At 61.0% G+C, this 15,838-nt stretch overlaps 1 protein-coding gene across 1 annotated transcript; it reads left to right on the forward strand.

The window, feature by feature from the left end:
• The first annotated feature begins 1,636 nt into the window (after positions 1 to 1,636).
• On the forward strand, positions 1,637 to 6,551 carry UBALD2 (UBA like domain containing 2). Its single transcript, XM_048323967.1, has 3 exons — positions 1,637 to 1,808; positions 2,410 to 2,472; positions 5,445 to 6,551. Exons 1-3 carry the CDS (start codon positions 1,689 to 1,691, stop codon positions 5,763 to 5,765), a joined length of 504 nt encoding a protein of 167 aa, XP_048179924.1. The 5' UTR covers positions 1,637 to 1,688; the 3' UTR covers positions 5,766 to 6,551.
• The last annotated feature ends 9,287 nt before the right edge of the window (positions 6,552 to 15,838 follow it).

The following is a 15,838-nucleotide window of genomic DNA, read 5'->3' on the forward strand; positions in this document are numbered from 1 at the left end:
GTCACAGCTTTGGATGCCAAGGGCCCGTGAGCAGTGTTCCCATGGGTTTCCCAGGCAGGTGCTACCCGAGGCTGGCTGCTCCCAGCTCGAAGCTGTGCTGTGCACACGAGGGGGTGGCTCTGACAAGCAGGAGGTTCTGAGAGCTCCCCAGGAGCTGGGTCTGGGGTCCCTACATCTGGAATTGCTCCTCTCACACCTCCATCTGCTTCAAGGCTGGTTTTGCACCAAGAAAACAAAGTTACCAAAATCTTACTGGGCAAGCAGGACCCTCCATACCCATCGTTGTATCCCAGTGATGGGATTGCCCTGAATATCCCGGGAACCAAACACTGGCATTGCTTCTCCATTGCAACCCTGTCTGCTGGATCTCACCTCCATGGGACCACCAGGACTTTGCAGAAGCCCCACACAGGCCCTCACCGCTGGGGGCAACCAACTGCAGAGGCAACTTCAAGCTTCCATGCCTCTGCCTCCTCATTCCCTCTCCCCATGGCCAGCTGGTGACCACTGCCACATCCAAACCTCCAGTGGCTCTTCCCAGATCAACCCATATTCGCACCATGCATTTGCAAAGTCCCTTGTTTATTCATTTGGGGTTTAAATGCCAATTTTCCCTTTTTAATCAAAACATTTCAAGGCACAAATCACACAAATCCCACTAAGGTCCCCAAACGCGGTGCAGGGGAAGCACACCAGGGGGGAGGGAGTTCATCCTTGCAGGCTGAGACTGGAGCTCAGAGTCATCAGGATTTTAACCATTAACAAAAAATCCCAACCCCCCCCCCCCCCCCCCCCCCCCCCAAACGGGGAGCTGCCCTGAACCCTGCAGCCTTTACATGGGAGGGACATGGGGATGAAGAGGATGGGTATCTGGCTAGGGTCCCATCCCTGGGGTAAACGCTTCCCAGACAGGAGGGCGGCGCAGGGAGAGCCTTGATGGGGGAACGGGGGAACCTTGCTGGGGGGTTAAGCGGGAACCCCCGGATGAGGCAACAGGGTTCCCAGGAAGGAGGAGACGGGGTGCTGGGAGCGCCTTGCTAAGGAAATGAGGGAGCCTTGCTGGGGAGCCAAGGCAGGGGGTTAAGGTGGAGCCCCCGCGGGGGCGGCCCCCCCAAGAGGGGTACCCAGAGAGGGGGGGAGCCCGCCGTCTCCATGATACCCCTCCCCCAGCACTGAACCCCCCCATAGACCCTCCTCTCCATGGCCCCCTCCCCCCTAATGAACCTCCTTAACTGAGCCCCCCCCATGACCCGCCCCCAAGCCGAGCCCCTCTCAATGAACCTCCTCAATGAACGTGACGTCACCAACGCCTCACGATAAACCCCCCCTCAGCCAATCAGCGGCCGGCCCACCCCTGCTCCCTCCCGCCTGGCCCCGCCTCCGCGCCCCCCAGCCAATCGCGGCGCCGCCTGCAGCCAAAACACAGGCGGCGGCCAATGGGGAGGCGCCGGGGCAGCTGGAAGGTTCGAAGCCGGCGGTGGGCGGGGCGCGGGGCGCGGCGGTGACCAATCAGCGCCCGGGGGCGGGGCCAGAGGCGCCCCCCCCCCGGTCCCCCCGGTGAAGCGCGGCGGGCGCGGCGGGCGCGGGGCGCTCCGGGCGGTGCGGGCCGGGGCCGGGGCCGGGGCCGGGGCCGGGGCCGGGGCCGGGGCCGGGGCCGGGGCCGGGGCCGGGGCCGCGGCCGCCCCGCCATGTCCGTGAACATGGAAGAGCTGCGGCACCAGGTGATGATCAACCAATTCGTGCTGGCGGCCGGCTGCGCCGCCGACCAGGCCAAGCAGCTGCTGCAGGCGGCACACTGGCAGTTCGAGGTATGGGACGGGCCGCCACCGGCACGGATCGGGATAACCCGCACGCGAACCGGGACACCCCAGATCCCAATCCGCACGCCCGCCTGCCCGCAGAGCCGCGGGGCGGAAGGCGGTGGGGGTGGGGGCAGGCCCGTGCGGCCCCGGCCCGCCGACACGCGTGGCTGGGTTTTGGGGGGGTCCTGCCCGCACCCCCCGGCACCCACGCCGGGCCGGGGGAGGGGGGAATCGGCCCCGAGCTCCGCCGGGTCTATTTATACCCGGGCCGTAACCCGAGCTGCGGCCCAGGGCCGCGGCCCCTCCCTCGGGCTCCGATCTGGGGATGGGGGTGCCGCTGGGAGGGGGGGGGAGGTGCAAACACGGGGTTTGGGGTGTCCCCCCTCGCGTGGGGAGCCCCTGTGTACGTGGGGGACACGATCTCCGGTGGGTCCGGTGAAGGGCAGCCCCTAGGCCTGGCGGGGGTTGGGGGCACCCCGGGTGCCCCGCCGGGCGGTCCCGCGGGGGTGGGAGAGAGCGGGGGGCTGCGGGGTGAGCTTTGGGGGGGTCCGTGTTTTCCCTCCCCCTTTGTCTCGGGTGGGCTGGAGCTGACAGCTTGTCCCCACAGACAGCCCTCAGCGCCTTCTTCCAGGAGACCAACATTCCCAGCAGCCACCACCCCCCCCAGATGGTAAGTGGGACCCCTGCCCCTCCCTCCCCCCTGCACCACCCCATCCCCTCCCCAACGCCCCCAGCCCCAAAAACGCCTCTAGACCCTTCCCAGCACCGACCAATCCCCCCCTACCCGCCCACCCCTACAAGCACCACCCACCCCACAACCCCCCCCAGACAAGCCCCCCCCAAATCAGGCCCCCCAAGCCCCCCGAGGGGGTGCAGCCCCCAGCCCTCGGAGCTGTCAGCTCCCTGCCAGCCATATTGCTGGGCGCCCGCAGGAACACGCAGCCGGAGAATGTAAACACGAGCTAAAATGTCTGCCAGGAAATAGTTTGTCTCGGCGAGCATCGCGCTGTAACTTGGGCTCCCCGGGCCGGGGGGGCCACGTCTGGCTGCCCCCTTTCCCCCCACGGCACTTGACCTTGGCCGAGGGCACATCCCCTTGGCCAAAGGGAGGAAGTTGTTCCCCTCCGGGTGTTTTGTTTTGTGTTTCTTGGGGGGGTTTTCTTTTTTGTTTTCCCTCTCCCCCGCCGCCCCCCCCCCCCCCCCCCACCCCGTGTTGAGGGAGCTAAACACTGCCGAGCTGGGGGAAGGGGCGGATCTGGGTTAAGCCGAATTTTCCCCCTTTTCGCGTTCCATCGGGAATCGCCGGCCGGCCCGGCATTGCCGGCAGCGAGCGCTCCCTTTCCCTCGGACAAAGTCGTTTTGTCGGCCAGCTGCCACTAAAACCCCTTTTATTCCAATTCCTCCCCACCCCGCACGCTTTCGTGCCGCCTCGGGGAGCTTGCAGAGGGTCTGCTGATGGCAAAGCCCCGTTGCCGGTGGGAGAGGGGCCGGGGGAGCAGCGGGAGCCGCGGGCACATCCAGGCCTCGCTGTGTTTTCACACCGAAAGCCTGATCGGGACAATTCCTGTGGGGCGGCTGCCGGAAGCGGGATGCAAAGCAGGGCTGGTGAAACCCACCCCGGCCCCATCCTTGCGCAGGGACCCGCCACTCACCCCAGCGTGACAGGCCCCGTGCCCCCCATCAGCCGAGCCACTCGGTTCTCCCCCTCCTCAACAACGTTTCCATAACACCCTGTGCTCCACGTGGTGTCAAAATACCTTTTACCTTCTCCCCAGATACTCCTGGTTTGGGGAATTTTTTTCAGTGTTTCCTTCCCCCCCTCCCTCCCCCCAGAATCCTGATTTGTGCAGTTTGAAATGCCCCACACGGCTCAGGGCAGGGGTGAGATGGGGAGTTTTGTGGTTGCAGTTTCTATTTCTTTTTCAAGCGTCAGAGAACAAAGCTGCGAGTGTGGCTGTGGTTTGATGGGGGGGGGGAGGGGGGGGCTTGTCCCCATCACCCCCACCCCATGGGGGGCTCCCCACAACTCCCCAAAGCCCCACAGATTCCAGGCTGTGGGGCCAGGACTCACCAGAGCTGTTTGGGGTGTCAGTGACTGACCCTCTGACAGCCAAGAGCTTTCCTCAAGATGTGTTGGAGGAGGAAGGCAATAATTACGTGGCAATTCTTATTTTTTAATTAATATTTCAAATTAATCTCGCAGACATCACCCCAGAAGCTCAGAGCTGTGTCCAGCATCATTCCAGGGCTGGCTCTGGTGGTGGTGGGTTTTTTCCAAAACACAGCGAATTTAAGGTTTTTGGGGTTTGTTGTTTTTTTTTGCTTTTTCAACAATTATCTTTTCAGATCCTGCCAAATTTATGGGTTAATTTAAAAAAGCAAAAGCTGGATTAGCATCACTTCAGGCTGAGCTCTGAAACGAGTTCTGTGGAGGAATATCCCTGGTTAACTACGAACCTGTTTAGTACCAGCCAGGCCATGATTGCATTTTTGGGGTGCCCCAGCTCCACGGGCTGATGGGAGCCAGCTGCTGCTTCCCCCAGGCTGGGGGAGCACCCCAACTTCAGGGGCCTGGGCCCCCCAGCAAGGGTTTGGCCGCTTCTCCTCTGATCCCAGCATCACTACAAGTGGTGGGGTTGGGGATGAGGAGGAACCTGTAAGAGGGATTTAGGTGTTGGCCGGTGCTGGGGAGCAGCAGGAGGCTGCTGAGCACCAGCCAGGAGCAAATCCTGGGATGAGCCCCAGGAAGGGGGAGAGGCAGCAGCTATTCCCCATCAGAAACGTCTCAATCCCCCCTTGCTGAAGGCAGCAGACACTGTCCAAGCCCCTTAACTCTGCTCAAAGTCCCCACAGGCATCCCACAGGAGCTGTGGCTCCAGGAGGGCGACAGGGATTTGGGATGGATTTAACCAGAGGGGTGAAGTCCCCCTGTGCATGCACCACCCCCATGTCCAGGCATCCCCTGCCGGTGCATCCCCCTGCCCACAAGCCCCTTGCTGTGTGTGCAGCCTCATGGGAATTTGCATACACACCCCTATTCCCCTTTTAGCACCTCCCCCATTCTCAGTTCAGCACGTTCTTTGCTGATTTGGGGTCCCTGTGCCAGCCCCTGAGCCTCTGTGCAGGGCTGGGTCCTCCCTGGTGGATTTTTCCTCTGCTGGAAAAAGGGACGGATCTGTCACTGTCCAGATGCTAAATTTAGCCGGGTACCAAGAAGGCAGGGGCAGTACCAGGAACTGGGGGGGCCCTGCTTGCCTTTTGCTCTCTCTGCCTTAATGGGGTGTGAAGGGGAAGGAGGTCAGGAAACTGGGTGGAAGGGGGGTCCTGTGGGGCCAGGTAGGACCCCAGCAGCCTCCTCACCCACCATACTGGACCTCTTTGTGCTACTCCTGCCTCATCCATGAGCTTTGAGCATCATGGATGGTCCAAAATGTCCTTCCCAGATTCACTGGAGCCTCTCCCCAGGCAGCCCCCACACCTTTGGGGGAGCCACGCAGACCCTTGGGGCCACACCAACCCTTGGATCTGGGGGAGTGCCAGGTGTGGGATACAGGCAGGATGGCTCTGGCTGTTGTGGGTGGGTTGGGACCCCCAAAAGCCCCCGTGAGTGAGGTGACACCCCCGTTCTCCTGTGCCCTGCAGATGTGCACCCCCAGCAACACGCCGGCCACGCCGCCCAACTTCCCGGACGCGCTGGCCATGTTCTCCAAGCTGCGCACCTCGGAGAGCCTGCAGAGCAGCAACAGCCCCATCACCTCCATGGCCTGCTCCCCCCCGGGCAGCTTCAGCCCCTTCTGGGCCTCCTCGCCCCCCAGCCACCAGCCCGCCTGGCTGCCTCCGTCCTCGCCCACCACCCACGGCCTCCACCACCACCTGCACCACCCGCAGCCCTCCTGGCCGCCCACCCCCCCGCCCGCTGCCCCCCCACAGAAAGCCGTGGCCACCATGGATGGTCAGAGATAAGGCTGGGGCTGGCAGAGGGTTGGGGGGGTCGGGGGGTGGCCGGGCCAGGGCGTTGGGAGCAGGGGCTCGCCGAGAAACGCACTGGAATAATTTTCTAGGTTTTATTATTATTTTTAGGGGGGGGAGCACATGCTGCCAGGGAGGGACTGACCTATGAGAGCCTCTGGTTGCTCTCTACTCCCCTCCCCTTTTTTTTTTAAGATATATAACTATAATATATAAATATATCTAATGTATATAAATCCAGAGAGAAGGAGCAGCAGCGTGGAGGCAGCTGCTGGGTGTCTGGGGGGTTTTCCCTGTGGCTCTACCCCCACCCAGCATCTCTACATCGGGGCAGGAGCAGGAAGGGGAGGACAGGAGTAACAAAAATAAATGGATGGAGGCAGCTGTTGGCACCCCAAATCACGGCCACACGGACGTGGAGCCACTGGATACCCTCCCCAGCTCTGGCTTTCCTGGGCACATGTTGCAGTGCCCAGAGCAAATGCACCTCTCTAGCTCCCGAAATTCAGCCCGGCTTCTTGCACAGACCCCCCCTGGACTTGTCCCCAACCCCGTCCTCCCTCCCTCAGCACCCCCAGGGCCTGGGGGTTTGTCAAGGTGATGTCCCCCTGTCTCTGTGACCGCCCTCTGTGGCGCTTCCCCAGGCACGGGGGAGCTGGGGGTTTTTTAGTTTTCAAATCAATGTTGCTTAAAAAAAACAAACAGAAAAACAAAAAAAAAAAAAAAAAGAAAAAAAGACCCAGCAAAAAAGAGGTTGAAGGTTTTTTATTAATTTAAAAATAATAAAAATTAAAAAAAAAAATCACTTTTTTAACACCAGCTGTCCCTGCCTTTTCTCTCTGCTGGGAGGATGTCCCTGGCAGGCCACTGAGAATCGGGGTGACCCCTCTGTGACACAGTGTCACCAGTGGGGACTGAGTCCCCCAGGAGCTGCCCCGAGTCCGTGCTCTGCCTCCACAAGCCACCACTGCTGTCCCCAAAGAGGGGGGATCAGAGGGAAGGGAAGACCCAGGGCCATGGGGGTGCTGTGCCAGCACAGCGAGGAGCCCCCATGTGCCACGGGGTGCAGCCAACACCCCTTTCTGTCCCCTCACAAAATCCCACAGCTTGCAGAAGCCCTCAGCAACCTGGGCCCCCCAGCCCCATCACCCCCCCATGGATGAGCCCCCCCCCAGGCCTCGGCACTGTGGGAGCACTTGGGGAGGGGATGATGCCCTGTGAGTTTCCCCCCTCTGCAGAAGGGTCACCAGCCAGAGGACGTGGGAGCTCGCCAGGCCCGTGGCCACTGTGCTCACGCAACAACCAGCTGGGGTACAACCCCAAAAATGGGAACACAGCAGCTCTGCAAATGCCAGAAAAGATGGGAAGGCTCAAGGCACAGCCCAAAGCTTCCTGCAGGGTTGGGGAGGTCCCCAGGATGGCACAAACTCCAAGGAGAAAAGGCAAAAAAAATCCCCCATCTGGGATTACTTACCTCTCCAAAGATCCCCGAGGAGGGATGGGGGGCTGGGGGTGTGTTCGGGGGTGCAGGGGCGTGGGGGTGTTTATAGGGTGCTGTCCTGGTGGCAGCAAATGGGGCCAGGGGGATGATCACCAAAGAGGCCACCCCAGCTGGGCCATATCCTGCAAATGCAATTGGTGCCAGAGGTGTTTGTTTTTAAGCCACTCAACCCCGGCCAGGAGTGCAGGATGGTTCTTGGCTGGCTCTGCTCTGGTGCCCTGTGGTTTGCTCAGAGTGTTCTCAGTTACCCTACAGGAGGGACCCAGATCCTGCTGTGTCCACCTCAGCACCCCCAAAGCAGGTTTTGAGCACCTGGTTTTCCCCTGAAAAACCGAACCCACCAGGGAGAACATTCCAGGAGGAACTCCCTGGGAAATAAGGTGCCTGTGGAGTACAGTGGGGCAGACAGGGGTGGCGTCTGTCCCTGTGGGGGAAGGTTTGGGGACATCCACCAGGAGGGCAGGGTTTCCACGGGGCAGCCCCCAGGGGATGTCCCCAATAAGCTCTGGGTCCCTTCCAGGTGCCTTTGGGGTTCCCCTCAGCGTTTCTCAGCCTCCCACACACCCGAGAGGTGGCACTGGCTCTGTGTCCCCCCCCCAGGATGTGTCACTGCCTGTGTGTGGCGGGGACATCCCCAGCCCCCCTGTGCACACAGCCGCGTGTCCCCAGCTGTGACACCCCTCAGTCCCCCTGTGCTGCTCCAGGGATCGGGGTTTCCCTGCCCGGTACCCCCCCACTCATGACACGACTTGTGTTCGGTCTCAGCACACCCTGGGGCTTCCTCCCAGCCACGGTGAGGGGTGGGTGGGGAAAAGCAGCCCCAAGTCCTGGGGGCGGCACAAGGGGAAGGAGGGGACGTGTCCCTCTCAAGGGGTTGTGGTGTGTTGGTTGCTGGGAAGCAGAGGGGTTTGTGCCTTCCTCGTTCAGTCAGTGGCAGCGCTGCAAGAGGGACAAGGGGGTGGCAGAGGGGCTTTCTTCACCCGGAGATGAGGAAGGCAGCTCAGGGATGCTCATCCCGTGGGATAAGCGACAGCAAACCGGCGGCTTGGGGTGGGGTTTGCTTTTGGCATCGAACTGCGTTCTGCTGCTGCCCTTCTGAGGTCCCCATTTCCCCCTTCTCCAGCAGCAAACGAGCTCCTCCTCCTGCTGCTGCCCCAGAGCCCCTTTGGGGCCACAGGCTCCCCTGGCAGGGCACAAGTGGGGCTCGTGAGGGCCAGGGGGTGCAGGACACCAGGGGCTGACATAGACCGTGGGAGGGGTTCCACAGGGGCTGTTTTCAGGACGAGGGATGCTGCCGGCCCCTCCTTGTGCCTGAGGGAAGATCCTGCTCCAGGGCCACTCCACTCAGGACGCCCAGGTGCTCGGCTGCTCGTCACCCTTTATTTCTGCAGGCTGGAGTCGCTTGCTCAGTCCATCCCCACGGGAGTCCGGCCCCGGTACACGAGTCCGTCCCTGCCCACCAGGTCGAACGCGCCGGGCTGGGAAGGAGGGGGGTGGGCTGGCTGCCACACCGGGCTGCATTCAGCATCCCCAAGCCAGCCTCCTCACCCAGCTCCTCCTGGGGAAACTGAGGCACAGGTCCCCCCCACCTCAGATGCTCAGCATCACCCTCCCAGCCTCGGTGTCCCCTGCCTGTATCTCCACCTTCCCCATCCCTACCTTGTTGGGGTCGGGGAGGAGGGGCTCCATGGGCTGCACCGGGCAGGTGCTGGTGTGTTGGCCCCCACAGTACCTCGGGGATCTGCGGGAATACCTCTCGGCTGCCTGCTCCCTGTGGGATAGGGCACGGCGATGCTCAGTGCCCAGCGCCCTGGCACCCTGTGCTTCACCCTGCTGTGCCAGGGAGGGGTTCGGGGGGTGCTCGCCCTCCTCCAGCTGCTGCAGGAGACCCCTGCCCACTCACCCCTGCAGGATCTGCCCTTTACCACAGCCCCAAGCGCTGCCCATTGCTGTGACAGGTCCTGGTGCCCTTTGCAGAGGACACCAGGAGGCAGGAGCAGGGCTGTCCCAGCTCCGGGCCTGAATTTGGGAACTCCTTTCACAGGAGGCACCAAGTCCCCACCAAGCTGAGCTCAGGCTGACACCAGACAAAACTCATCCCGTGTGGCTTCAGCACCACTGAGGCAGAGACCTGGGCTAGACAGGACAGTACGGGGGCTGTAAAACCCCTCTGAGCTGGGGCAGGCCCAGCTGACCCTCTGCAGCTCCTCTCTGCCCAGGCAGCTCCAGCCCCCTCCACCCCCCCCCCAGGGAAGAGGTCTCCTTGCTGGGACAGGGCTCCCCTACACCCCAGGGGCCAGGGATGGGTCCCCATGTCCCTACCTGTCCTCCTGTACGTGGAACTGCTTGAGCCCATGGGGCAGGCGCCCAGAGAGGCCAGGGGACACCGGTGGCGTGGACGGGATGATCTCAGAGTATCTGGGGAGGGTGACAGGGGCCACAGGTGGGTGACAGGGGCCACCCCGGGCACTGCAGGACACTGCCAGCACCCATCTGCCCCTGTCCCACCCCCGATGCACCCGTGCTGGTGCCACTCATCGGCCAGACATTTGCGCAACTGAGTCACAAGTTGAGTACTCGGAAGAGGGCACCTTTAGGAGCGTCCTAAAACAGGGAGAAAAGGGCTGGGCAAGCTCCTGGGGGACGCAGCCCTGCCTGTGCAGGCAGAGCCAAGTGCTGGGCACGGCACTGCAGGGAGTCCCAGCATTTGCAGGGGAATCGCGGGGTGCTGAGCCTGGATTCTCCACCACCACCACAGCACAGTCCAACCCACTGGCTGGCTACAAAATAAAGGGGGTGCCATGGGGGAAATGGGCTATTTGTGGTTTCCCACCTGGGAAAAAGCTCCAGCTCATACTAGACAATGGTGAATCCGCAGAGGCAAGCTCCCAAACCCACTGATGGGGGAATTTCTCCCAGGGGCAGCCCAGTCCTGTGGGAACTGGGGCTGGTGGCAAGGTCAAAGGGGGGGGGTTTCCTGCACCCCTTGCTGGAGTGGGATGCTCCCAGCTTGGGACACGCTCGCCTTGGTCCCACTGGCACCTCCAAAATGTGGTGGCTGCTCGTGGCTGCCCAGGACACACAGGGATGGAAGGTGGAGGGCACAGGCTCCCACACTCTGTGTCCTCGCTTGGTCAGCACCCACGACCCCCCTGTGCCCTGCCAGGAGGGCAGGTCACGATCTGGCTCTGGCACTGCACGTGCCAGCCCTGCCAGGGGACAAGCCACTGTCCCCCACACTTGTCACGAAAGCCTTTGCACCTACAGTCCAGCTTCGGCTGCGAGTGGCTCCATCCTGGAGCTGCCTCTTCCTCGTGCTTCCTTGGGTGTCGGGAGCCTACTGCCACTGAGAGGAAATCATCATCAGCATCCCCACGGTTCCATCACTGGATAAATGGATCCAATGCCAGGGCACCACACGGGCCCAGCCAGAGGGAACGGGGCCAGTGCTGTCCCCAAAGCCATTGCTGTCCCTATGCCACTCACCTGCTAGTCCCAGCCACGCTCTCAGATGGGACCCAGAGGGTCTGGGATCCTGGGTGGCCTCGTACTGACTGCACCCGCTGTGCAGGGAGGTGGATGCCAGGGGCTCCTGGATGCATTCCTGAGCCATCTGCACTCTTTCTCTGAATGTGGGGAGGAGCCTGAGCAAGCAGAGCAGTGTTTCAGTCCCAACTCTTGCCCCCCAAGCTCCATCTCTTTCCCTCAGGGAAGCCCCCCGTGCCACTGTGAGCTTGGGCTTAAACCAGACCTTGGTCTAAGAGCAGCAAGATGGGGGTGCAGACCCCAAAGGAGAGAGCGTCTCGGGGGCAGCACCCAGGGGGCTGGGAAGAGCCTCTACCTTGGAAATGCTTATTGTGATCTCTTCATCCTTGATCTCTCTATCCTTGGTCTCTCCCACATTGGTCATCTCAGGAGGAACATCCAGGGGGCTGGGGAGAGCCTCTGCCTCAGAGATGCTTATCGTGATCTTTTCATCCTTGATCCCTCCATCCTTGGTCTCTCCCACATCAGTCATCTCAGGAGGAACATCCAGGTGGCTGGGAAGAGCCTCTGCCTCAGAGATGCTTATTGTGATCTTTTCATCCTTGATCCCTCCATCCTTGGTCTCTCCCACATCGGTCATCTCAGGGGGAACATCCAGGTGGCTGGGAAGAGCCTCTGCCTTGGGGATGCTTGTCTTGATCTCTTTGTCCTTGATCTGTCCCATGTCATCCTGTCCCACGTCATTCTGTCCTGTGTCGCTCCATCGCAAATTCTGTCCCATGTCCTTCCGTGCCATGTTCCATCCCATGCCCTTCTGTCCCGTGTCATTCTGTGCCATGTTCCATCCCATGCCCTTCCGTCCCACGTTCTGTCCCGTGTCATTTGCCCCGACGGAGACCAAGTGGCTGCTTGCATTCGCCTCCTGCAAATCCTTCCCTCTGTCCTGTGCCCTGGCCTTGTGGGGCACAGGGCTGACGGGCCGGCTGTCCCCATGCCTTCGTGTGGGTGTCCTGGGCCTTTCCAGGAGGGTAACTGGAAGAAGAGACCAGAGCGAGCTCCCCAGGGTCAGGGGAACATGGCTGGGGGGAAACCCAGCAGCCTGCAGGCCCCCTGCCCGGCCCGCTGTGCCCTCACACCCTTCGGGTCCCTCCCCAGCTGTGCCCAGAGGTACTTTCGTTGCCGATGACAATCAGCCCTTGGTCATCCCACGGGCGTGTGCGTATGAGGCCACCGTCCTTCTGCCCGTCCGGGGAGCCTTGTCCGCCCTCGCCTGTCATGGCAGACTGGGAAGGAGAGGATGGGCTGGCTGCCACACTGGGCTGCATTCAGCATTCCCAAGCCAGCCTCTCGACCCAGCTCTTCCTGGGGAAACTGAGGCACAGATCCCTCCATGGATGCTTAGCACTGCCCTCCCAGCCTTGGTTCCCTCTCAGCATCCCCTCTTGAGGCTGAACAGCCCCAGCTCCCTCAGCCTTTCCCCAGGACAGAGATGCTCCAGTCCCCAAATCATCTTTGTGGCCCTCCATGGGACCCTCTCCAAGAGCTCCGTGTCTCTCTCATCCCGAGGAGCCCAGAACTGGACGCTGCTCCAGGGGAGGCCTCGCCAGGGCTGAGCAGAGGGGCAGCATCGCTCCCTGAACTGCTGCAAATGCTCTTCCTGACGCACCCCGGGACACCAGTGACCTTCTTGTCCCCTGGGGCACAGTGCTGGTCACGGACAGCTCGTTGGCCACCAGGACCCCCAGCTCCTTCCCCACAGAGCTGCTTTTCCAGCCCGTGAGTCCCGGCCTGTGCTGGTGCCTGGGGTTGTTCCTGCGCAGGTGCAGGACCCTGCACTTGCCTTTGTTGAACTTCAAAATGTTCCTCCCCAGCTCATTTAGCCCTTTTAACCTCTGTGCCCATGCTTTTAGCAGCCAACCCCGGGGATCAGCCAACACCTGAGTGATGCCATCAAATACAACACCGAGGCATTCTTCCCTCCAGCAACGGGATTCAGTATTCCAGACCTCCCCCCATAACATCCCTCTGCTGTCCCCCAATCCCAGCCACTGCTCCAGAGAGACCTGGAGGGCAGGGAGCCGTGGTCCTGCCTGATGCTGAGCAAGGAGGAGCTGTGGTGGGATGTCAATGCAGCCTGGCCCCAGGGAGGTACCAGCTCCTGCTGTTTCTCCCACCACCCTGAACACGGCCCTTTTCTGAGCAGAAAACGTGCTGGGAGCATGCATTAAGCCAGCTGAGGAGCTGCCCTGGCTCAGCCTATGCCAGGTCCTGCTCCTGGTGGGATGCACAGGGAAGAGAATTCCTGAGCAACCCTGGCAGAGGTGCCGAGGCACGCAGTGGCTGGAGGTGCAGGGGGCTGTGATCCCGCTCCACTGGCAGACCTTGGCCTCCTCCTCCTCCTCCTCCTGCTTTCCTGCCCACCAGGAAGTCCTCCAGCACGTCCCAGCACACCATGTTTCTCGCCTCCTCTGAGGCTGGGGAGAGCATCAGCTTCTTTTCCAGCCTTTTTTTTGAGAAGGAAGGCATCAGAGCCATCCGTGTAACTGGGGGCAGGATGGGATCCAGAGGAGCGTTGACCCCCCCAGCATTTCTGGGGACCATGCCCTGATGTGGGGGAACCCTGCCCTGGAGCAGGCCCTGGCTGTGCTCAAGGACATACCACGACACTCTCCAACGCCTGGTTACGGAGGTCATCCAGCATATTCTGGAAGTTCTCCTGGAGTGGGGCAAGGACAGGGACAGGAGTCAGAACACAGGAGCAGGATTTAAAAGGAACATCTGCAAATTAACTTGGCCACAAGACAGAGGGATGCTGGACAGGGCTCTGCCAAGTGGCTGTGGCTGTATTGCACAGGTGGACCTTTGTCTCCCCACCTTCCCAGGACCCAGGTTACTTTTTTGATGGCTGTTTAGTTCATAAATGCCTCAGCAGCCCTGTCTGAGGGAGGCAGTGACCTCTACCACTGGCCTGACCTGCAGGCAGTGGTGCCCTTCTGCCCTCCCCGGGGCAGCCCTGGCAGAAGGAAAGTGGGGGTTTCCAGGTGGGTTGGGTTCTGCTCTTGGAACACCCTTCCCACTCTTCCCTCCTGGTTCCCTTCACAGTGGGAGCCTCCAAGGGCTGCAGGGCAGGGGCAGCAGGGCAGCAGTGAGGGGCAGCTCCTGGGGGCACTGGTGGCAGCTCACCGGGTCAAAAATCTCCTGCATCCTCTGCATGTCCTCTGCCATGAGGGACTGCTCCACCTTCATCACATTGACGTCCTCACGGAGCTCCTGGCACAGAGCTCTGACCTAGGAGAGGGGGATGGTGGGGTGAGCCCCAGGGCAGGCTCCCTGGGGACCAGGTCCTTTGCACCCACCATGGTCTGCACAGAACCAGGGGCAGGGCAGGGCCTGGCCTGGGCAGGGCTTGGCCTTCAGCACATCCTCAGCAGCAGCTCCCCAGCAGCATGAGGGGGTTCAGATCCCAGAGGAGGGCACAGCCTGGGAGAAGCACCCGGGGCTGGGAAGAGCCTCTACCTTGGCGATTTCTTTTTCATTGGCTTCCACTTTCTGCATTAACTCCTCAAGGAAAGAGGCAGAGAAAGGGCTTCTCTCAGCCCCCTCCAGTGGCTCCCCAGTCTCCTGGACAGCCAGATCCCGCAGGCCCAGGTGCAGAAGCATCCCGTTCAGGAGGTTGCGCAGTTGCTCGAAGTCAATGGATTCTGTCTTTGGTGCCCCGAGGGCGGCATCCAGCATCTGGCCCAGGGTGAGCGTTGCCATTGCTGCTGACCTGTCCAAAACCACAGAGCTGCCATTAACAGCAGCCTCTCATGCTATTGCTCTGGAGAGGAGCAGGTAGGAGGGGAGGTGGCAGGAGGTGGTAGAAGGAGGTAGAGGAAGAGGAGCACAGCCAGCAGGCTCCTTTCTTTTCAGTCTTGTCCTTGTTCCAGAGCCCATACCACTTGTGTCCCTCTTTACAGTGTCCCCCTGCCCTGGCCAAAGAGTGCCCATTGTTACACAGCAGTGGCCCAGCCCCATGTGGAATGTCCCCATTGTCCCCCACTGCTGGCAGTGTCCTGGTTCCAGCAACCAACAGGACCTTCAGGGGCCATGTGCCACACCACCTCCAGCCTTTACCACTTTCAGCCCCAAAATAACTCCCAGGACAGCTCACATTGGGCAGGTGGTACCCTGGGAGCTGCTTGTAGGGTGAGTTGAGCTTGCCCAGGAGGGCTGTGCCCTGTGGAGAGGTGATGCATGTTCTCATGCAGCCTGGAGCATTCCAGAACACTCCGGGAGGAGGCCTGACCCAGAGAGGAAGCACCTCCAGTCATTCATTTTTGAGGTCTCAAAAGCATGAGAGTTTCCCTTCTCCCTTGGATGTGGGGATGGTGGAAGGCTGCTGCTGGCTCCATCAATACACAGCTTTTCAGCACCTCACTCCAAAGCAAAGAGCCATACAAGCAGGGCAAAGCAGATAAACACGAGCCCCCAGACAAGCCTAGAAAGTAAAAGACTCAAACACTGGGAAAAATCTTTGAACTAGAGTGATCCATCAGACAAATCCTTACAAAAATCATCAACTAGCAATTCCCTTTTAAACCTGCAGGTCTGACCACCAGGCAGTGGGATCACTGACATCTCCCTGCTCTGGTAAGGCTCAGAAGCTTTGAGCACAGGAGGGCTGGGTGAGTTCCTGGGGGGATCCTACCACCACCACAGCACAGTCCAACCCACTGGCTGGCTACAGAATAAAGGGGGTGCCATGGGGGAAATGGGTTATTTGTGGTTTCCCACCTGGGAAAAAGCTGCAGCTCATACTAGACAATGGTGAATCCACAGAGGCAAGCTCCCAAACCCACTGATGTGGCAATTCCTTCAGGGGCATCCCCAGCAGCCCAATCCTGTGGGAACTGGGGCTGGTGGCAAGGCCAAAATGGGGCTGGGTGCTGTGGCTGTGGGAGCTGGGGGTTCTCCATGGGCTGAGCAGCTTTTGCCTTTGGGCTCCCAGGGGCTACTTGAGTTTGGCTCCATGAGCCAGGGCCTTGAAGACAGGCTGAGGGGCCCTGGGTCTGCCCTTGCTGCTGCACTTCCGCCCATC

This window comes from Corvus hawaiiensis, chromosome 19 (assembly GCF_020740725.1).
Source record: "Corvus hawaiiensis isolate bCorHaw1 chromosome 19, bCorHaw1.pri.cur, whole genome shotgun sequence".
NCBI classification, from domain to species: Eukaryota; Metazoa; Chordata; class Aves; order Passeriformes; family Corvidae; genus Corvus; species Corvus hawaiiensis.

Bases quoted from the DNA above. Each gene is read 5' to 3' on its own strand.
- UBALD2 (XM_048323967.1), top strand. From the start codon at position 1,689: ATGTCCGTGAACATGGAAGAGCTGCGGCACCAGGTGATGATCAACCAA. The intron at 1,809-2,409 runs GTATGGGACGGG...TTGTCCCCACAG, and splicing joins CGGCACACTGGCAGTTCGAG to ACAGCCCTCAGCGCCTTCTT. The intron at 2,473-5,444 runs GTAAGTGGGACC...TGTGCCCTGCAG, and splicing joins GCCACCACCCCCCCCAGATG to ATGTGCACCCCCAGCAACAC.